Raw genomic sequence first — 23,662 nt, 5'->3', positions numbered from 1 at the left:
TTTTCTGTTGATCAGTGACAAAAAAATCCACTGTGATTCAATGTTGTAAAACAATAAAACATTAAAACTTCTGGGGGGGGGGGTAAATACTTTTTATAGGCACTGTATGTCATCATATACTACCCTGAGATTAATTTTTCTTGCAGGCATTCATAATAGAACAAAGAAATACAATAGAATCAATGAAAATCTATACACAAACACTGGCATCAATGTGCAAAAGAAGACAAACTGAAATACAAAGAAAATCTACAGGAAAAAACTCTCCCCACTATTGAGCACATCTACAAAGAGTGCTGCCACAAGAAAACAGCATCCATCATCAGGGACCCTTCATCCAGGCCACACTATTTTCTCACTGCTGCCATCGGGAAGAAGATACAGGAGCCTTAGGTGACGCACCACCAGGTTCAGGAACAGTAATTACCCTTCAGCCATCAGGCTCTTGAACCTGTACGGACAACTTCACTCACCTCAACACTGAACTGATCACTGAACACAGCCTATGGACTCACTTTCAATAACTCTTCAACTCATGTTCTCAGTATTACTTATTCATTTGTATTTGCACAGTTTGTTTTCTTTTTCAAATATGTACTTTGATAATAAATTTACTTTGAAATATGAAATAAATTTACTTGGTACTTTTATTTTCTAATCTGAAAGGAATGACAGCACATACTGATGATCGTAGACCCCTTGATTCATCATTGAACTCAACAATAAGACCAGCAGTAGCTCCATGGTGTACTCATTGGACAAACTGGATATTTCTTTTATTTGGACCCTCAGCTTTCCCCTGCCAAAGTAAGGAACTACTGCATGCAATGGAAGATGTATGAACAGATTGAATGACAAATTGGGTGGTCTGCCCATAAGCGGTTGTGTCAGCAGAGATAATGGGAAACAGCAGAACAAAGTTCAGAACATATTGGTTGTGGATGAACAGCAAAAACAAATGTCGAACGTTCCAAATGAGAAATATGATCTGGAGGAAAATGACTGGAATTTGTCCCTTATTTTGCAATATATATAACCTTAATTGCAGGTGGCTAAGTATATCTTATCATTCACATTGTTTGGGGAGGGAGTGGGACCCAAATAGCAAGGCTGTGAGCTCCAGGTTATCTCTGCAAACTCGCACAATTCACTCAATAAAATCTTCCTGCCTGTACCACAACAGATAGTGTTGAGATTGTTCACTGGAGGATCTCTGGTTTTGTTGGATCATTGATCTCAGGAGAAAGGTGAGTGGAGTTCAGTGGTTTATCATTCAGCTTTGTTTAAATTTATATTGCTTTTATTTGTCAGAATTAGGATCATTTTGGTTTGCAAGCAGCAGTTCAAGTGCAAAGACATAAAGTTACAAAAGATTCAGATTCAGATTTATTTATGACATGTATATTGAAAGGTACAATGAAATGCATTGTTTTCATGAAAGGTGCTGGGCAGGTGTCACCTCACCTTCTGGCGCCAACGTAGCATGGCCACAATGTTCAGCAGAACAACAGCAACAGTAACTGAACAAAACAACAGGAAATCAAGCTCTTTTCCCACCCTTGACCCACCAACCCTCACACACACACAGAGCTAGGCTTCCAACTCCAGGACAGGCAGCCACTGGGTCTCCAGTCCTTGTCACCAGACTCGCAGACATCTGATGTCTAATTGCCAGCCCCTGCCCTAGACTTGCGAACTTGCAGAGCTTGGGCCTCTGACTAACCCAGGACTTGTCGATCACCGGATTTTGTCTTCCAATTTAAATTACAAAAATAAAGAAATGGTGCAAAGAAAAAGGCATAACATAGTAGTATTTAAGCATACATTGAATGCTCAGCTATAATAATTCAGATATTACATCACAGTGCCTTTAAATAATATACTTTTTTAAAAATTAAGGACTAATTGTAAGTTCGTTAATTATTTCCTAACTGGAAAACCACAATCTGTGCACTACTTAATTTAACTAATATACTGTAATTCACAGTTTTTTTATATTATCATTATTGCACTATCCTGCTGCAAAGTTACAAATTTCAAGACATTTGAAATAAATTGAATTGAATTGACTTTATTTCTTACATTCTTCATGTACATGAGGAGTAAAAATCTTTACCTTACGTCTCCGTCTAAATGTGCAATGTGCAATTTTTAGTAATATATAATAAATAGTATATACAACAGGACAGTCAATATAACATAGAAATACAATTGTATCAGCATGAATTAATCAGTCTGATGGCCTGGTGGAAGAAGCTGTCCCGGAATCTGTCGGTCCTGGCTTTTATGCTGTGGTACCATTTCCCAGATGGTAGCAGCTGGAACAGTTTGTGGTTGGGGTGACTCGGGTCCCCAATGATCCTTCCAGCCCTTTTTACACACCTGTCTTTGTAAATGTCCTGAATAGTGGGAAGTTCACATCTACAGATGCGCTGGGCTGTCTGCACCACTCTCCGCAGAGTCCTGCGATTAAGGGAGGTACAGTTCCCATACCAGGCAGTGATACAGCCAGTTAGGATGCTCTCAATTGTGTGTAGAAAGTTCTTTAGAATTTGGGGCTCATACCAAACTTCTTCAACCGTCTGAGGTGAAAGAGGCGCTGTTGTGCTTTTCTCACCACACAGCTGGTATGTACAGACCATGTGAGATTCTTGGTAATATTTAAGCTGAGGAACTTAAAGCTGTTCACCCTCTCAACCCCAGATCCATTGATGTCAATAGGGGTTAGCCTGTCTCCATTCCTCCTGTAATCCACAACCAGCTCCTTTGTTTTTGTGACATTGAGGGAGAGGTTGTTTTCTTGACACCACTGTGTCAGGGTGATGACTTCTTCTCTGTAGGCTGCCTCATTATTATTTGAGATTAGGTCAATCAGTGTAGTGTCATCAGCAAATTTAATTAGCAGATTGGAGCTGTGGGTGGCGATACAGTCATGGGTATTCAGGGGGTAAAGGAGGGGGCTTTGGACACAGCCTTGAGGGGCACTTGTGTTGAAGGTCAGAGGAGCAGAGGTGAGGGAGCCCACTCTTACCATCTGCCAGTGATCTGACAGGAAGTCTAGGATCCAGCTGCACAAGGCAGGGTGAAGGCTGAGGTCTCTAAGCTTCTTGTCGAACCTGGAGGGAATTATGGTGTTGAAATCTGAGCTGTAGTCCAAGAACAGGATTCTCACATAAGCATCCTTCTTCTCCAGATGTGTAAGGACGGTATGTAGAGCTGTGGCTGTTGTGTCATCTGTCGATCGGTTGTGTCGGTAGGTGATTTGTAGGGGGTCCAGTGTGGGTGGTAGCAAGCTACAGATGTAGTCCTTGACCAGCCTCTCAAAGCAGTTGCTTGTTATTGATGTGAGTGCAACAGGACGCCAGTCGTTCAGGCATGTTACCTTGGTCTTTTTTGGTAGAGACAATGGTGGATAATTTGAAGCAGGAGGGCACTCTACACTGGGAGAGGGAGAAATTTAAAATGTCAGTAAACACACCTGCCAGTTGTGCTGCACACATCCTGAGTACTCGCCCTGGGATGCCGTCCAGTCCCGCAGCTTTGCGACTGTCCACTCATTGGAGACACCTGCGTACCTCAGCTTCAGAGATGACCAAGGTCCAGGTCGCATCGGCAGCTCTCCTCAGGGTCTCGGTGTTGGCGATATCAAACCAAGGGTAAAAAAAGATTTAGCTCATCTGCAAGAAAGGCAGCAATGTTGGCAGCACCACTGCGCCTAGCTTTGAAGTCTGCGATGGTGTGCAGACCTTGCCATAAGCTGCGTGTGTTGTTGGTGGAGGGTTGTGACTGGATCTTTACCCTGTATTGTCGTTTTGCTACGTTGATGACTTTGTGCAGATCATAGCTGTATTTCTCGAGTTCCTGTTGGTTGCCAGCAATGTAAGCTCTGCCTCGCACAGAATTGTTAATCCAGGGTTTCTGGTTTGGATAGACCCTGACTGATTTTTGGGGATATTAAACCTGACTCGGATATTTTCATGTATTTCCACCATTTATGAATGCCATCGATCACTGAAGGGATTTACAGTCTTGACAAGGCTTAAATGCACAAGCTGCCAGAGAACGTTATGTGTATCTGGGGGATACAATAATTGGTAATCACAAGGTGTACACTACACAAAGCATGATCAATCTCCCATTGTCTATCACTACATTACTCTTTGTGGGATCTTATTGTCCACAAATTGGCTGCCTCGTTTCCTGTAAAACAGCAGACACTACACTTTAAAAATGCTTGATTGCCTTTGAGACATCCCAAAGTCATGAAGAGCACTGCATGAAAAGAATTGCTTATTTTTGTCACTTTAGTCATCAGTGTGGGTTACCATATGACTTAGTTTAATGGGTGTGTTTAAGTGCATGTGTATGCATGTCTGTAAGTACATGTGCACATGTTCACATGCAAAAATGCATGTGTGGTATGAGGTAGACACACATGATGGGGCCATAGGTGTACATAGGTATGGTGGCATGTAGTCTCCTCCATAAGGCTGCAACAGAGGCTTTGTTCAGACTGCAATTGGAGTATTGTGAGCAGTTTTTGGCCCTTACCTAAGAAAGGATCTGCTAGCATTGGAGAGAGTCCAGAGGAAGTTCATGAGACTGATTCTGGGAATGAAAGGGTTTACACATGAGGAGCATTTGACAGCTCTAGGCCTGTACTCACTGGCGTTTAGAAGAATGAGGGTCCAGGATCTCATTAAAAGCTATTGAATATTGAAAGACCTGGATAGAGTGGATGTGGAGAAAATATTTCCTATAGAGGAGAAGTGTAGGACCAGAGGGCACAGCCTCAGAATAGAAGGACATCCCAACAGAACAGAGATGAGGAGGAATTTATTTAGCCAGAGGGTGGTGAATCTGTTGAATTTGTAGACACAGATGGCTGCGGAGGCCAAATTTTTGATTATATTTAATGTGGAGGTTGATAGGTTCTTGCTTAATAAGGGTGTCAAAGGCTGTGGGGAGAAGGCAGGAGTTTGGGGTTGGGAGGACTAATAAATCAGCCATGATGGAATGGTGGAGCAGACTCAATGGGCCAAATGGCCTAATTCTGCTCCCATGTTTTATGGTCTTACGGAATTGGTATATAATACTTTCATAATTACAAAATAAAGGTGTGGCTAATATCGGTTGCTTAATAATGCCAAGCATCATCATGCCACCCTGGATGTCAACTGTATTGATTAGATCTTTGTTTAAAGTCAGTTTGAAAGCATTAATAACTTTTTATCATTTTAGTTATCATTGCAGCTTGCTGCTCATTACATCAGTAATTGCCAACATTTATGCCTTCAGATTTGTTGTGTTGGCCTAAGTGTTTTTTTTAATAAATTTTTTTAATTGAATTTTCAAATAGGTTACAGAAGGGGAAAAAAATTATCAACCCTTCCCCCCTCCCCTTAACCCCTCCCCCCTAACATATCCCTGTAGAAAGAGGAAAAAAAAGAAAGAAAGAAAGAATGCCTGGATATCGGAAGATCCCCACATGCTCCACGGAGTTCATAATAGCTTTAGTATATATATTTATTTCTTTCCCCAAATAACAAAAAATTTTATCTTCGGAGCACCTATATATTTAATCCTATCTTTTGTAAATAAGGGCGCCAAATTTTCAGAAATATTTCATATTTATCTCTTAAATTATAAGTAATTTTTTCAAATGGAATGCAGCTAAAAGCTATATCTATTTTCATTTTCTTAATGTATGTTAAAATTATTTTTCTTTTCACTGGTCCATTAAGTCTATTAATTCAGTAAATTAGTCATTATTTTTAACAGGGTTAGTCCAGTCTATAGTAATACCTAACTTTTCAACTTTCGTAGTACCTTGGGAATCTTTTTAAAATTCTCCGTGTTGCTATGTGTCTCCCCCCCCCCCAGTTGTCCAGGCAAAGAAAGAAAGAATAAAGAAAAATAGATTATAAAGAAAAAAATAACAAAATACCCCCCTACTAATGTTGTGAATTTTTTTAAAAAATTACCCCCCTCCGTTGTATGGGTGATGACAATCGCCATGATTACACACGTGAATCCCGTAGCAATCAATCCGAAGTTTCCCCCAGCTCCCCCATAACATAAAAAAGTATATATAAGAGAAGAAAAAACAATATCACTACTCTCGATTAATATTTCTCAAATTTTTACCTTTCTCCCCCTGTATCATATAATTAAGAATATAGTTAAATATTCTTCTGTCCTTAAACATCCATCAACTCCATTCACTGTCCTTGTCTTCATCTTTAATCCTTTTCACTTTTAAATCTTTGGCTCTGGTTAGCGAATATTTGGGAGTTCTTGTGCAAGTTCTTCCGCATTCCGATAATCAGTAAAAGATCTTCTTTTTCCGTCATCAAAAAAAATTATCAGGGTTGCCGGGTGGTGCAATATAAATTTATAACCCTTTTCCCATAAAACTTTTTTCGCTGGGTTAAATTCCTTCTTGCTCTTCAAAAGGTCATAACTTATATCAGGTTAGAAAAGAACTGTTTTCCCTTCTATCATCAATGGCCTGTTTCTCTTTCTGGCACATTGGGCAGCCGCCTTCAGGATCTTTTCTTTATCTTGATATCTTAAGCATTTTATCAAGATTGATCGTGGGTTTTGATCAACTTGAGGTCTTGATCTTAAGGCTCTGTGAGCCCTTTCAATTTCAATTAACTGGGTTCCTTCTTCCATTTCCAAAATTTCCGGAATCTATTTTTGAAAAAAATTTATTGGATCCTCTCCCTCTATACCTTCTTTTAGTCCAACAATCTTAATATTATTTCGTCTGCCAAAATTTTCAAGTACATCCACTTTTTCCAACAACCATTTTCTTTCTGATGTCCGGGCAGAAATATTATCTTCCATTTTATTCACTCTATCAATGGTGTCTCCCATTGTTTCTTCCAAGTTTTTAATTTTCTTGTCCATTTTGTCCTGTCTTTTCATCATTTTATCAAACATAATCTTCATATTTTTAATATCTTTTTTATTACTTTTAATGCTTTTAATTCATGCATTATTTGCACCAAAGATTTTTTTATGTCTCCAATATCACCTCCAACCTCTTCCTGTTGCTCTTCTTTGTTTGTCTCTTCTTCTTCGTCTGATTTATCCAGAGAATCTGATTCCACCTCATATTCACTTTCACTTTCAGTTCCGATCATAGCTGGGATTTGTAGTTTGGGTTGCTCGTGTTTGCACATGCCCCTTCCTTCACGCATGCGCAATTCCTGTTGCTCTTTTTTTTTGGAATCGGTTGAGGTTGCCGTAGTTTCCTGTTCTATATCGCCGGGGGTAAAATGCACTTGAGCCCGAAGCTCTTTCATGGCAGCCGGCCTTGATTCTTTTCCAACTTGTGTTGTCTTCAAAGTAGTAGTTTTCTTCTGCTTCTGTTTAGAAGACATATCTTAAGACAATCCTGAGTAGTTAATAAGTAATTTTAAAAAAGTATTTACTAACTTTTCTTCACTTAAACATTATTTTACTGGTTTTTTACGGGAGAGCTGGATTTCCACGTCTCGATCCTACGTCATCACGTGACATCCCCGTGTTGGCCTAAGTGTTGATTCTGGTTGGCAGCCAATAATTTATCACATCCAGACAGTGCCATAGCCTCTACACTTGGAATATATGGGGAACTGAGGAATGTCATCGGGAAGACAATGGTTTTTTGGCAATGAATATTATTCTTAATTGTGAATGGTATGAACTGTCATTGCTCACAAAAATAATTTGCAATATAACTCTCTTGGAGAACTCAACAGCAGACTTTATTTTCCCTGGCTTCTGTAAAGGTGTGTTTATAATTTTGAGAAATAAATCTTTACTTGACACCTTGGCTGCATAAAAATAGCCAGGAAAGGAGCAACTGCGAATCTTTGCAATTTGAAACAGAGGATGTATGCAAGAGTATATACAACCATTACTGCAAAACTCTGTGTGTGTGTGTGTGTGTGTGTGTATTTAAACTGGAGGTTGATAGGTTCTTGATTTAGTGAGGGTGTCAAAGGTCGTGGGGAGAAAGGAGAAGGTGGGAGAGATAATATAGCCGGATTCTGCTCATACCTGTATGGCTTATGGCTTTATGGTTTGGTCTGTCATAGAGTAGGTGAATACTAGATGAAGTGAACTCTAGACGACACTGGGAAATTCAGAACATGTCAAATTGAAGTTGGAGAGGAACAATTAACTCTGCAACAGTTGATTGATTACATCATTATGTTACACACTCATGTGGCCAATTTACATATCTGCAAACAGCATAATACAGTGTCTGAATGAGTGAAAGACAGAGTGAGAGAGGAAGACGAGGAGGAGGGGTAGAGGAGGGTGCAGTAGAGTAGGAGGGGAGATAAAGAGAGAACTTACCATCAAACTCACAAATAAGGGGGGAGCTGTTGTAGTCTGGCACACTGACCTCTACCTTGCTGAGGCTAGGAGCCATCTCCTCATACCCACTCCTCGTAGAGGACCCCTCTCCAGACCATCAGAAAAATTGTCTCTGACCTCACCTACCTACTCTGGAGAACCCCCATCCATTGCCACAAGACTCATAGTTCCTTTATCCCGCACTGCTCACTTCTATCTCCTACCCATGATCCACAAACCAGACTGTTTGGGTAGGCCTATGGTTTCTGTCTGCTCCTGCCCCACTGAACACATGTCCTCATGTTTCAGTTCCATTCTCTCCCCCGTGGTTCAGTCCCTCCCCACCTATGTCCACAACACTTTTCATGCTTTCAATCTCCTCAGTAACTTTCAGTTCCCTGGTCCTGACCGTCTCATCTTCACTATGAATATTCAGTCCCCTACACACTTCAAGAAGGCCTTAAAGTTCTCTGCTTCTTTCTTGATAAAAGAACCAACCATTCCCCCTCCATCACCGCCCACCTCTGTCTGGCAGAACTGGTCCTCACCCTGAACAACTTTTCCTTTGATTCCTCCCACTTTCTCCAAACGGGTGTAGCCATGGGCATTCTCATGGGCCCCAGCTATACCTGCCTCTTCACTGGCTCTGTTGAACAGTCCATGTATGAAGCCTTCCTTGGTAGTACTCCCAACTCTTCCTCCACTACATGGACAACTGCATTCTTGGTGTTGATTCATGCACCATCCCGAGCTCATCAATTTTATCAACTTTGCATCCAACTTCCACCCTCCCCTTAAATTCACCTGGTCCATCTCTGACACCTCCCTCCCCTTTCTCAATCTCTCTGTCTTCATCTCTGGAGACAAACCGTCAACCACCAACTTTTATAGACTTACTGATTCCCACCGTTATCTGACTATACCTGTTCCCACCCTGTCTCCTGTAAAAATGCTATTCCCTTTTCACCTCCACCGCGCCTGCTCTCAGGATGTTTTTTTGTTTCAGGATATCAGAGATGTCCTCCTTCTTCAAAGGACAGGGTTTCCCTCCCTCTACTATGGATACTACCCTCATCCGCATCTCCTCCATTTCCTGAACATCCGATCTCACTCCATCTTCCCACCCCTTAATAGTGATGGAGTTCCCTTTGTCTTTACCCACCCCATCAGTCTCCGCATCCAACACATTATCCTCTGCAACTTCCACCATCTCCAAAGGGATCCAACCACTAAACATATCTCTACCTTCCCCCCACACTCCATTTTTCACAGGGATCGTTTGTTCCATGATTCCCTTGTCCATTTGTCCCTCTGGCACTTAACCCTGCAAGCTGCCTAAGTGCTACGCCTGCCCATTCACCTCTCTCACCTCCATTCAGGGCACCAAACAGTCCTTCCAGGTGAGGCAACACTTCACCTGTGAATCTGCTGGGGTCGTCTATTGTGTCCGGTGCTCCTGATGTAACCTCCTCTACACTGGTGAGGCCTGTCATAAATTGGAGGAATGCTTCGTCAGACACCTCTGCACCATCTGCACAAGCTGAAATTCCCATGGCCAAACATTTAAATTCTGATTCCTATTCCTGTTCGGACATGTCGGTCCATGTCCTTCTCTTGTGCCACGATGAGGTCACCCTCAGGATGGAGGAGAAGAACCTTATATTCCACCTAGATAACCTTCAACCTGATGGCATGAGTGTCAATTTTTCCTTCCAGTTTTCACCTGCCTATTTATTCCCCCTGGGTCCCCTCCTCCTTCCCCTTCTCCTACGGTCCACTCTCCTCTCCTATCAGGTTCCTTCTTCTTCATCCCTTGACCTTTCCTACCCACCTGCCTTCACCTATCACCTTCTAGCTAGCCTCTTTCCCCTCCCCCACCTTTTTATTCTGGAATCTTCTCCCTTCCTTCTCAGTCCTGAAGAAGGACTTCAGCCAGAAATGTTGACTATTTATTCATTTCCATAGATGCTGCCTGATCTGCTGAGTTCCTCCAGCATTTTGTGTATGTTGCTTTGGATTTCCAGCATCTGCAGACTTTCTTGTGTTTATTGAATGCATGTATTTTTCTGTCATTGAAGGATGTTTAAAAAAGCTGTACAGCAACTTCTAAACCAGATTGATTCTGGAGGAGATCTGATCCCGGCGACCAGTGTGTACGACTCAGAGAAGTTTAAACCTCTGTGCCTGGTCTGCAGGAGAATGGGAGGCCCGTTCTGGAGAAAGGCAAAGTACAGTTGCACGGAGTTCAAGCTGAAGCAGATTCTGATTGACGATGACAGCTTACCCACAGGTGGGTTTCCTCTTGTTAAGTGTAAACTCTTTGACCGCAAAGTCCTATCCCTGAGCCATCCATTCATGTGCACACACAGCACCCAGTGTAACGTCAGCATTAGTCCTCTTGGCCAATCTGCTGTCTCTAAGTTGCAGTGGCTTACAGCTAAAGCTCTTGACCTGGTTTACAAATCTATCCAGGGTTTTCTCTTTTGTAGCATTGCCAAACTAAAATATATTAATATTTTATGATTGTGCCATGTTTTGACATCAGATCCAATGCATTGGATCAACATTTATTTACTGTTTTGGAAACCTCCTGTGCACAAATCTGAACACTAGTTCAGTGTCCACGTATTGTATAGGATGGTATGGCAACGTAGCAGTTGACATCACGCTTTACAGCACCGGCAACCAGAAGATTCCTGCCGCTGTCCGTGAGGAGTTTGTACGTGACGGTGTGGGATTCCGCCAGGTGCTCCAGTTTCTTCCCACATCCACGGGTTAGGTGCCACATGGCAGCCTCCAGCACATCCTCAGACTGTGTTGGTCGTTGATGCAAAAAAAATGCATCTCACTGCATGTTTCGATGTACGTGTGGCAAATAAAACTAACCTTTCTTTCTTTCATTATATTAATTAGCGGCAAAATATGGTGGAGGTCAAGAAAGGTGTTTTATCTTTATTGGTAAATCTCTAAAATCACACCTGTGCTAGATTTTCCTAAATATGAGATGGGTCATGGAAGGAACCAACAGCAAATGTGTGCTCATTTGCTTCCCTTTGGCAGCTTGAATCATTGAAATACACCAGCTAAGACATTGAGACTTGGTACCAATGTGGGCTCCAGAATATATGTGTTGGACTGAAGGGCCTGCTTCTATATTCTATGAATGTATGACTAATTACCTCCAAGAGGACCACAGACTTGTCATAGAGTTTGGAGGCTTGCATGCCTCAATGACCTGGAGAACTATGTTGGCTCAAGTCAGGACTTCGCGCTTTGGCTCTTGGTAGGGTCACTCAATCCAAGCAGGTCAAAGGGTAGAGGCCAGACTAAGAGAGGTCCACTGGTCCTCCAAGTTTTGGGGTTCAGCTCAGGGCTAACAACCCTGACTGGTCAAAAAAAATTGTTATGGAAACAACAATAAAGAATCCTTCTATATCTGTGTGAACAGGCAGAGATGAAGGACTTTCATTGCTGCCCTAAAACACCAGCAACGTAATGGGCAGTAAAAAAAATGACTAATTAACTCTACCCTGGCATTGTGTGTCCCAGAGCTTTCATCTCTGGTTTGAAGACCCATGATGTGATTGGTTTATCCATTATCTGTGGAATGGCTTACTTCTCTCCCAAAGATCCAACTTTAATCAGGGATCGTGCTATTTGATCCTGATGTGCAGAGTCTGGAATATATGTTGAACTACTTTTATTGGTACCTGTAACATTTACACTATGTGAAAGATTGGATTGAACCTCCTAATCCTCTCAGCTGCTGCATAGAGCTGCACTTTTGTGGAGAAATATTGAATGAGTCAAAGATGGGAACTCCTGTTCTGTGTTTTGTGCTAACAGATGTTTCCTTTATTTTGATGCAGCTCAGCAAAATGATTTGTCCTTCCAGTTTTCGGAGTCATTAGATGTGAAAGGATATGCACTGGTCAATAACAATCCACATATTGCAAACAAGATGCGTGAAACCATTGTGCTGAAGGGAATAAAGCAAGTTTATGTTGATGTGCCAGAACTAGTGCAAAGCCTGGAAACACGGTAAAGTATACCTGACCTGGTCACTTTTGGTTATTTATGTATGTGTGGATTTACAGGCATCCGTTCCAATGAGCCCACAGCTCAGAATGACCAATTAACCTTCTAGCCCGGACCTCAATGTGGGAGGAAACCCACGTGGTCACCTGGAGCACATACAAACTCCTTACAAGCACCAGCAGGAATCAAACTTTGGTTGCTGGTGCTGTAATAGTGTTACTCTAACAGATACACTACTGTGTCATCCCAATTTTAGAAAATGTTTTTCAATGTGAAGCAATTATCCTGTTCGCACAATTTCATTGTTGGAATACTTCTAATTAATGCCCTTCAGATGAAGAACTGGTGAATTTTAGTTGCACAGTACTTGGTAACAGGATTTCTAGCATGCTATTAGATTAGAAAGTTGAGAATTTGTACTTGTTTATAGTAATTGACAAACGGATGGAGAATCAACGTTTCAAATCAAAACTCTTCACCTGACCGTTTCCCTCCACAGATGCTGCCTGACCTGCTGAGTTCTTCAATCAGTTGATTGTTACACGCTAGATTCCAGCAACTGTTGTCTCTCGTGCCTGCACGGAGTAGGCCCTTTTGGCCTTTAGAGCAACCCCACAGCCATGATTAAGCCCTAGACTAATCGCAGGACAATTTACAGTGACCAATTATCCTACACGGTACGTCTTTGGACTGTGGGAGGAAACCAGAGCACTGTGAGGAAACCCACACATTCCATGGAGTGAACGTACAGAGACTCCTTACAGAATGGTGCCAGAATTGAACTCCGGGACGTCCCGCACTGTAGTGGTATCATGCTAACTGCTACACTATCATACGTGTACATAATTCCTTTTTTTTTCAGAAAAGTTGGGCGTTCTTGGGAGTTCGTCAAAAAGAATTACTCAGGACGTCTCTGCGTGGTTACTGAAACATTAATTTGTGTACAGCCCATCACACTGAAGAAAGCTAACAAAAAAGAATTAGGACTTAACATGACTCTCTTCGACATTGTCCCGGTAGGAGGATAATGCTGGTTTATTTCTTGAAGAATTTGTTGTGAGGTTTTTGCAACATAGTTTAACAGGTAAAATCAGATCGCAAAGTTGAGACGTTATAAGGCTGCACTTGTATTATTGTGAGCAAATTTAAGCCCCGTATCTAAGAAAAGATGTACTGGCAATGGAGAGGGTCCAGGGGAGGTTCATGAGAATTATCCTACAAATGGAAGGGTTAATGTATCAGGAATGTTTGGTGCCTCTGGGCCTGTACTCACTGGAATTTACAAGAATGAGGGGGGAGCTTATTGAAACTTATTGAATATTGAAAGGCCTAGATGGACTGGGTGTGGAGAGGATATTTCCTGTAATGAGGGAGTCTAGGACCAGAGGGCACAGCCTCAGAATAGAGAGACTGTGGAACCTTTGGAACAGAGATGAAGAGGAATCTGTTTAGCAAGAGGGTAGTGAATCTGTGGAATTCATTGCAACAGAAGGCTGCGGAAGCCAATTTATTGGGGAAATTTAAAGTGGAGTTTAATAAGTTCTTGACTAAGAGTGTCAAAATTATGGGGAGAATGGGGTTGAGAGGGAAAATAAATCAGCCATAATGGAGTTGTAGAGCAGACTTGATGGGCTGAATAGCCCAATTCTGCCCTGTATGATTTTATTTTCAAACATGCTTATAGATATGAAGCAATTATCCAGTTCACAAACCTATTTTGCACTATTTTATTATTGGAATACTTGTAACGAATGCACTTTGTGGGAGTGCATTGAACAAAATTTAGAATGCAGTGACATTGGGAGATATAGGATGAGTCCAAAAGTTTGGTCAAAGGTGGAGCAGATGTGCAAGATGTTAGTGAGGCCACATTTGGAGTCGTATTTTCAGTTTTGGAAGCCTTAATATGGAATAAGCTGTCTGAGGAAGTGGCTGAAGCAGGTACAATAATGACTTTTATAAGACAGTTTGACAGGTACATAGAAAGTGATGAGCCAAACACTGGCAAATGGGACTAGCTTGGATGAGGCATCTTGGTCAGTGTCGACCAGATCAAAGTTCAAAGTTCAAAGTAATGAAAGTACATCTATGCCACCATATACTAGCCTGAGATTCATTTTCTTGTGGGCATTCACAGCGGAACAGAGAAATACAATGGAATCAATGGAGAACTACACACAGACAGTGACAAACAACCAATGTGCAAAAAGCAAACTGCGCAAATAAAAACAAATAAAAAAACAAACAAATGAATAAACAAATATATATAAAGAACACTGAGAACACGAGTTATAGAGCCCTTGAAAGTGAGTCCATAGGTTGTGGAATCAGTTCAGTGTTGCAGTTAGGATCCTGAGGCTGGAGGGTAATAACTGTTCCTGAACCTAGTGGTGTGTGACCTAGAGCTCCTGCATCTCCTTCCTGATGGCTGCAGCAAGAAGAGAGCATCGTCCTATTAGATGGATGCTACTCTCTTGTGGCAGCACTCCTTGCCGATGTCCACAACGCTGGGGAGGGCTCGGCCTGCGGTGGATGAGGCTGTATCCACCACCCTTTCTAATTCCGTTCCGTGCCAGGCCACGCTGCAACCAGTCAGGATTCTCTCCACTGGGCATCTACAAAGTCTTAGATGACACGTTGAATCTGCACAAACAGCTAAGAAAGTCGGGACTGTGTGGTGCCTTCTTTGTGACGTCATTTATGTGCTGAAGAGCCTGGTTCTGTGCTGAATACTCTATAGAAGTTGGGTTTTAAGGAGAATCGGAATGGAAGAGCGAGGGGAGGAGGTAGATGGGCAGAAGCCTGAGTTCTATAAAATCAAGCAGCTGTGGAAGGAGGAGGGGATGGTTGGGACTGGAAGTTGAATTTTACAGTTGGATGATTTGAGAGTCAGGGAGGTGTGGATGGGTGGGAGGAAGGAAAGTAGCTTTTTTTTGCAGTTGTTGCTTTCTTGTGTTCCGTGTTGCTCCGTTGGGCATTGTGGGCATGCTCTATTGGCACTGGAATGCATGGCAACACTTGCATATCCTTAGTTTGGGTTGGTCATTCATACAGATAATGCATTTCATAGAGTTGTAGATGCACATTGAAACATAAACAGGTGTGAGCAGCAGTGAGTTGTGATGGAAGTATGGATTCTGACCATCCCCCTTGCCACCACACAATTTCCTTGGAGAGGTGACAAACCGGATTGAAGCCCCCAGCGGAGGGAAATGCCTGAAAAATTCTGCTTTGACCAAATTGAACCTAATCTAGGAGACGGCAATGAACATAGATCACTGAAATAAGTTGATTACAGAAGAGATTGTAAAAACGTGGTTCCAAACAGTTGTGCCAATCACTGATTTGTGCCTCGTTAGTTTTGGAGTGCGCGCCCCTGTTCTGTATCTAATGGCAACATCCTTTCTAGGCAGGTGCAGAATATCACTATGCGGCAGAAAGCACACAGTGCATTCCTGAGGGTTCAGTCCTTGCCTTCAAAGTATGGGACCTCACCGTTACTAAAGATGGCACGCTATGTAAGTGATTTTAGAACTGAAACGTTTTGCCTTTATCCCCATACTGACATGGTCCTGTCTAAGGGCCACCTCGGTAACCCCGTACCAGTCCTTCCCTTCAGGGTGGCCTTTTGATTTGTTTCTCCTTTCACCACACTACGAGTTGTCATTATTATTGGATCTGTTTTCAGAACCTGGCACTCCCCATTTAAGAATACTGGTTTGTAAATGTGCAGTAGTTAACGGAATGGCAAATAAAGAAGTCTTCACATTTCCTTTTTATTAAGCAGCGATGTGTGTATTTAATCATTAATTCTGAAGCTAAGTTGCCAGAGCTTAAAGTAATTTTCTAAGACACTCAAGGATTAGGCAGTAAAGAATAAGTCTTGCAATAAGTTATTGAACCAAATCAAGCCTAAGTCTTAAAGGGGCCCCTCTAACGGGAAGAGAAAAATGAAGAAAGGGCAGGAATAATAATATGGGGGATGGTGTGATCTGTGGGAGTTTAGCACAATAAAACTGTCAGCAGTTCCTCTAGAACAAGGTAAAAACAGTATTGACCATTGTGTGGTCAAAGTTGAAAGATGTCAGAGATGCAGGAAGAGGTGTTAGAGAACAAGGATGAAAGGAGGCATATTGTGTTATGGAATTGATCTGTGAGCTAGAATAAACTTGAGAGGTTGAATAGCCTCCTTCCACATGGAAAGGGAATATGATATGGGAAATAGCCAGGCGGCCACTTGTTGATGTGAATCTAGACTGTGAGTGTATACAACAGGAGTGCTCTGGAGCCATGCATTCACATTGGAAGCTTTTCGGGAATACTGGGATAACTTTTTTTCCAGCCAGAACAATCCAGGATCTATTCCAGTGTCCCAGTTTGCTCCAAACATGATCAGTTACCATCAATGGGCAAAGATTGATCGTAGAGCTTACAGGCTCAGCAAGGTTCCGTCTCACCTCAGTAAAGGTTCACAAGTTTCGTTTTCTCTCCTATCTCCATTATCTGGGAAATGATACGTTTAACCTTCATTTAACTCCATTGAGTAAACACACGATGATAACAAGTTGAATGGTTTGCATTTTCTTTTCTTCTCAGGTCTATCAAACCCAAAAAAGCAGAGCCAGACAGAGTCTTGGATGAGCACGGACAGCACTGAAGGTACAGTCTCTGCTGCAGTCAGATAGAGATTATTTAAAGGATAGGCTGTGTTTCTGATAGAAACAGAATTAGAGTTGTGAAATACAGCAGAGAATCAGGCCCTTCAGCCAACTGAGCACACAGACCACCAATCTACAGTAATCCTACATTAATCCCATTCTCCCTGCAATCAATCAATTTACCACAGATTCCAGCATTCAATCAGGCACACTAGAGGTGATTTGCAGTGAAAAATTCACCCACCCCACGCAAATATTTGGGATGTAGTGCAGGTGGAAATCTGGCCGGAGAACATGGGCAGCACAGAAGCTCTCTGGGGTATTCTTACACAGGGAAAGCAGGCTTTTGGGTAATCATAGATGTGACTTCAGGATGTCTTGCTCCCTCATTGTTTCTTGTGTCAGTGAAACTACTTTATCTGTTCAGTCTAAATCTCATTTGCTTATCGAAAATCTTGCCTTAATCTCTTCATGAGATAAAAGGTAATATATATTTTCAGTAATCCTGGCAATAGTTTTATTCAAGGATGGGATTTGCATAAAGCACTGGGGAAGGATGAAACAACAATACTACTTCTTAACCCCACAGAGAAATAAAGCTTCTATTACTGAGCTCTCACACACCACTGAAAAATGTGTTTGCGTGCCCAGTTGCATCTCTCTTTCTGCTCCCGAGGACAGAGATTCAATTGTTGGTCTTGCAAAACATGACTTTTTTTTTTTGAAAATTGCCCATTTAAATCTCGTGGATGTCAAAGCAGTCAACACAACTACCAGGGTGTTTAAAGAAATGTCCACACCAGGTGAGCATAGGTTCTCCACACACTTTTAATCTGCCAGTTTTGATTATAATTTGTTCCTTCCAGTTGGTGGAATAGAAGAGTTTGGAATCTGTGGTGAACTTCAATGTCTTGATGATGGATTGAAGCAACATCTCCTGGACCTTGTGTGTCAAATCATTGAAGACTCCGAACTGCTTTCTATTCTGAGTGACGTGGTAAGAGAAGGTTTTTGTCTCAGGTATCGGGGGAAAGTAACAAAAGAAAGATTGACATTAGATTTGATCCCTTTCCTGGTTTTCATTAATGGTTTATTTGTCCCAAGACAAACGGGAATAGGGAGGATATTAGGAAATACATCCAGTCACTATCGGGTTGCTTCATGTGTAGAATCTATGAGTAGGGAATTTGTGTGTAGACAGGATTGGGTTTCCTTGCAATATCCCTTTGATAAGGTGTTGATTTTTCACTGGTCATGCAGAAACCCAGAGAACAACAGAAGTGAGGCTTTTAAATGTGAGCTGAACTCAGCTGTAACGGGAAATCAAAAACTGCCAGTGCTGGAAACGGGAAATGAAAAACAGAGAATCTTGGATTAGCACACACAAAATACTGGAGGAGCTCAGCATGTCAGGCAGCATCTATGGAAAGGATTAAAGAGTCGACATTAATGTCAGCTCTTTATTCCTTTCCATAGATGGTGCTTGACCTGCTGGGTTCCTCCAGCATTTTGTGTGTTACACTGGATTTCCAGCATCTGCAGAATCTCTTAGTGCAGAGAATCTTGGAAATGCTCAACAGGTCAGGTAGTTTCTGTGGAAAGAGAACCAGATAAACGTCTCAGATGAAAGACCCTCTATCAGAAGGTAGAAAGTGAGAAAACAAAGTAGCTTCAATTTGCAGTGTTGGGGAGGCAGGTAGACAGCACAGAGGGAGACCAGAGGTCCCTGGTGAATCTGGTGTTTACGGAGAAGTTGTTTACTAGATTAATGAAAACAGTTTCAGAGAGTGAATATAAACATTGGGATATGTAAAGGCTGTGAAATGCAGGTCACAACTGCTCTCGAGAGGCATGGTAGGGTAGCGGTTAGCATAACGCTTTGCGGTCCCAGCAGTCTGGGTTTAATTCCCACTGCTGTCTGTCAGGAGTTTGTACGTTCTCCCCGTGACCATCTGTGTGTTCCGGTTTCCTCCTGCACTCCAAAGATAAACGGGTTATGGTTAGTACGTTGTGGGCATGCTATGGTGGTGCCAGAGGCACGGCGACACTAACATGTCCATCCTTTGGAATGTATGATATCTGATGAATCTGGTCGGGACATTTCCATCTGCACACCGGCAATTGATATAACCTCTCGACTGTAGATGAATTTTGATGTCAATCTAGAATACCAAGTGAATCAGCTGTGTCTTTCATAAACATCTTCCCACATGTAATTTCTAAATGTAGTAATTAGTCCTGGGTGATGTCTCTCCATTCCCTTCCTAACTGAGTTGAGTTCAAAGCACAACCACTGTCTCTACAAGTCAAGCTGATTATTAAACATAGAAGTGAAACTCCTCCTTTCAAAACACAGGCAGTTCAGAGTAAACATAAGATGGAGAATTTAATAGATAGGCAGTGGTCACCGCACACCCAATGGAGTCAAACACAGAACTGAAGCTTCTCTCTCCAATTCATCACTGAATTTACATCCCTCATTTGGCCCAAATGAGCTTTCCCTGAATGGGACTGATTTGTCACTCCTTCTGCCCCTTCACTGATTCATGACTCTTGAGTTATCTGGGAACTGAGCTCGGCAGTTCCCCATCAGTCCCAGTCCTGATCCTCTTTGGCATCCAATAAATTCAAATCTTCAGCCAGGTTGTCTGTGTATGTGTGTGGGTGGGAGGAAGGAGAGGGCTTTGTCTTCCATGAATTGCCATGGGATGATCTTTCTCAGTATACGCTGTGTTTAATTAACAAAACTTTGTGATGTTAATCACATTTCCTCACTATCCTTCTTTCAATTCCCAGCTCTCCGATGCTTGTGCTGGAATGGACTATAACCTCTCAGAACTGAACCAACTGGAGGAAGGTAGAAGGGAACTTGGAGAAAATCTCCTGACAATCTGGAGTGAGGAGCAGTTGAAGAATGCAACTGAAGACCAGCTTGTTAAGGCCGTCTCCTTTCTCTTGGCAGCTTTGGAAGGTAGGGAGTCGTTCTGTTGCAGATCAACCTTCCAGACAGTGAACTGTCCCTGAATGTACCAGAGTCTTCATCAAAGAGAGTACGGGAGTTGCATGTGGTGCTGTCATGAGTATGTTCTGAGACCAGAGGCCTGGACTGATCTCCCACAGATCGTTACCTCAAATCATACCATGATAAATCAAGTTCGAAAATAAAAGCAGAACTGCTGAATTGGTATTAAGAGTTCACTGAGGGAAAACAACTCGTGACTACAATTATGCACCAATATTGTTTATGTTTAACTGTCCAAATGTGCTTAGTGCTTTATTTGAAGGAAGGCACCTCTGGCAACCTCTCATCCAGCACTTCTCTTTCCCACACACGCACCAGAGATTTTGTATATATCTCTGGATGCATGGGATCCACTCCCGACACCAGAGTAGGTACTAACTATTTTTCTCATTTCAGATCTGTCACCAGCAACGTTGCAGCTGCTGATGAAAAGTTTGAAGATGCAGATTCTGTCTCAGCAATTCACCCTGGTAAGATGGCAGCTGATGTCACACAAGTTATCACACGTTATCAAAATTTACAATTTGATCTTGATCAGCTAGGGCAAGCAGGCTGAGGAATGGAAACTAACGATCACTCCAGAAAATTCTGATGTGTTGTATTTTTGGAAGTCAAAGCAGGCTAGAGTTTTACGTGAACAGTAGAGCCCTGGGAAGTGTTGTAGAACCAAGCGATATAGACATACAAGTATTTGGCTCCCAGAAGGTGCTGTTACACATAGATAGGGTGGTGAAGGCGGCTTTTAGCATGCTAGCCTTCATCCATCAGAACACTGGTAAGGTAAGAAGCTTTCATATTTTCCCCTATGATCTTGCTTTTCCTCATCGCTAGAACGTCTGCAAGCTTATAGCGATGGGCTGAAGCCTGGAGACCTTTCATGGAGTTGAAGGACTGTCCATGTGTGTGAGTGGAAGTGAGGAGAGTGGGATGTCTTACTGTTGCTGCTGAGTTCCATTTTCTTGTGTCCTGGCGAGCATTGTGGGCATGCTGCGTTGTGCTAGGATGTGTGGTGACACTTGCAGGCTGCCCCCAGCACTTCCTTGGGTGTGTTGGTTGTTTATACATTTCACTCCATGTTTTGATGAACATGTGATAAATAAAGCAGAATCTGAAACTGAACAGCCACAAACCTCCAGCATTTCTGCTTTAATCACTCCCTCACTGGTGCTCAAACCTTAGGTTCCCAAGGTCCAAAGAACTGTAATTCCCCTCCTAAACTCCTCCTTTCCTTTAACCTTAAGTTCATCCATGATGGCACTTGTCCTCGTTTGGCTTGTTCTCAAATTTTGTTTGACAACGTTTTGCCTAACCACCTTAGGGTGCTTCATTGTTAATGATGCTATGTAAATCCAACTTACTGTTGTATCTTGTTGCATTTCTGAAGCTCACCACCATCTTTAATGATATAGAACATGGCCAAGTTGACCAGGTACTAAAAGTAGGGACCGAAAATTTCACAGAGGATGCGTTTGGAACAACTGCAGAGATACTGAATGAAATCGGACTTCATCTGGAGAGAGACAGGGTCGAGAAGAAGAGGGAGCTGAGTCTCTATGAACTGTCCATTGCCTTGTGCTGTCTAAATGCACTAAGCAGCCATTGAGAAGCAGAATCAAAATGGACCCAATACCCAAATCTTGTACTTATTCTCACAGGAGCTCAGAGCCGACCTTTGTGCTTTTCCAAATTGCCTTTAATCATCTGTGTGTCTCTCATCAGTACCATCATGAACTCCTGTATTAAAATCTATTTTAAGTCCTTCTCCAATGATCAGAAGTGTCCCAAACATTAAAGGAATAAAAAGGAGACAGTCAAGTCCACCAACATTTCTGATTTGGTTTGTTTGAATTTCAATTATACAATCCTGATTTGCTGACTTTTTTCATCATTACCAACTGATTTACATAGCATGACTGTAACTTTTTATCCTATTATTAATAAATTAACTGTTGTAAAATATTTTCAATGTTTGTATAATTTTTTTTATTTCATCCTTCCAATGCCTATACATCACTCTTGCTTGTTGGCCTTGAATTTTTGGTTTTAATGATTGTCTAATAAACACATCTCCAAGTTGCCTCTTATGTTTCTATTGGTCTAAATATAGAGCTGTTTAACAATCTTCCTTGTGCATTATTATTCAAGTGTGTGACTGTTAAAATGTCCATTTGTCTGCACAGATCACTGCCTAATCACATTTGCTTTTGTATATGCCATAAGACAAAGGTGCAGAATTAGGCCATTCCATCATGGCTGATATATTTTCTTTCTTAATCTCATTCTTCTGCCTTTTCCTCATAACCTTTGACACCCTTACCAATCAACTTGCACTTTAAATATACCCAATGACTTGGCTTCCGCAGCTTGGATATTTACTGTGCACGATTCACTACTCTCTGGCTAAAAAATTCCTCATCTCTTTTCCAAAAGTATGTCCTTCTATTCTGAGGCTGTGCCCTCTGTTCCTCTGCATGACCTTACACTTTCCTACACTGTATTCCATCTGCCACTTCTTTGTCCATTCTCCCAATCTGTCTAAGTTCTTCTGCAGACTCCCTGCTTCCCCAACACTACCTGCCCCTCCACTTGTCTTTGTATCATCTGCAAACTTGGCCACAAAGCCATCAATTCCTTCATCCAAATCATCGCCATATAGTGTGAAAAGAAGCAGTCCCAGCACCAACCACTGCGGAACACCACTAATCACCTGCAGCCAACCACTAAAGGCTATTTATTCCCACTCTTTGCCTCCTGCCGGTCAGCCAATCTTCTATCCATGCTAGTATCTTTCCTGTAATATCATGAGCTCTCATCTTGTTAAGCAGGCTCATGTGTGGCTCCTTGTCAAAGGCCTTGTGGAAATCCAAGTAAACAATATCCACTGACTCCCCTTTGTCTATCCTGTCTCAAAGAATTCCAACGGATTTGTTGGGCAAGATTTCCCTTTTAGAAAACCATGCTAACTTTGGCCTCATGTGCATCCAAGTACAGGGTAAACTGAAACCTCATCCTTAATAATGGACTCCAATATCTTCCCAACCACGAAAGTCAGGCTAACTGGCCTATAATTACCTGTCTTTTGCTTCCCCCTCTTCTTCGAGGGACTCCCTTGCCTCTGTCTGCTCAAAGTTGAGAAGGATTTAGGATACATTGAGAAACCCTCATCCGTGCACCGGAAGCAAGAGGAAGATCGGAATACGAGGTGAAAGAAGAGGATCACCTTGGAGGATTACCCATCTGCCTACCCCCATCCATGGAAGAGTCTGTTGCTCCCACAGTGAGATTTATCTTATGGACAGTAGATGCCCAAAGATTTGGTAAGTGGTGTAAGGTGGTGAGGAAATAATCCACTGACTAAGGGAAGTAGACAGACCTCTGATAAGGAATTTTAAAAATAATTTGGAGAAAGGGCAGAAAATGCAATCAGCATACATATCTCCACAAGCACACCACTATAGACAGTCCTCTGTTTACACGAACGTGTGTAACAACATTGTACATTCATGTGAAAGCTTCCTGACTTCTAGAGAGCTTTTTGCTGCCAAGAGTGATCCCTTTTCCACATCCACTCCTGAAAGAGGAATTCATA

At 42.1% G+C, this 23,662-nt stretch overlaps 1 protein-coding gene across 1 annotated transcript; it reads left to right on the top strand.

Moving 5' to 3' along the window:
• Positions 1-1,183: 1,183 nt before the first annotated feature.
• On the top strand, positions 1,184-21,987 carry LOC140741572 (gasdermin-A-like). The gene is made up of 10 exons (XM_073071876.1): positions 1,184-1,247; positions 10,434-10,645; positions 12,225-12,396; positions 13,256-13,409; positions 15,803-15,911; positions 16,990-17,052; positions 17,918-18,048; positions 19,848-20,022; positions 20,470-20,543; positions 21,458-21,987. Exons 2-10 carry the CDS (start codon positions 10,435-10,437, stop codon positions 21,674-21,676), a joined length of 1,308 nt encoding a protein of 435 aa, XP_072927977.1. The 5' UTR covers positions 1,184-1,247; position 10,434; the 3' UTR covers positions 21,677-21,987.
• The last annotated feature ends 1,675 nt before the right edge of the window (positions 21,988-23,662 follow it).

This window comes from Hemitrygon akajei, chromosome 18, assembly GCF_048418815.1.
Source record: "Hemitrygon akajei chromosome 18, sHemAka1.3, whole genome shotgun sequence".
Classification (NCBI taxonomy): Eukaryota; Metazoa; Chordata; class Chondrichthyes; order Myliobatiformes; family Dasyatidae; genus Hemitrygon; species Hemitrygon akajei.
Note: the sequence above shows the minus strand (reverse complement) of the source record. Positions and strands in the feature narration are given on the sequence as shown.

Coding starts and splice junctions, on each gene's coding strand:
- LOC140741572 (XM_073071876.1), top strand. CDS start 10,435: ATGTTTAAAAAAGCTGTACAGCAACTTCTAAACCAGATTGATTCTGGA. Junction 15,912..16,989: donor TACTAAAGATGGCACGCTAT/GTAAGTGATTTT, acceptor TTTTCTTCTCAG/GTCTATCAAACCCAAAAAAG. Junction 20,023..20,469: donor TCTCTTGGCAGCTTTGGAAG/GTAGGGAGTCGT, acceptor TTCTCATTTCAG/ATCTGTCACCAGCAACGTTG.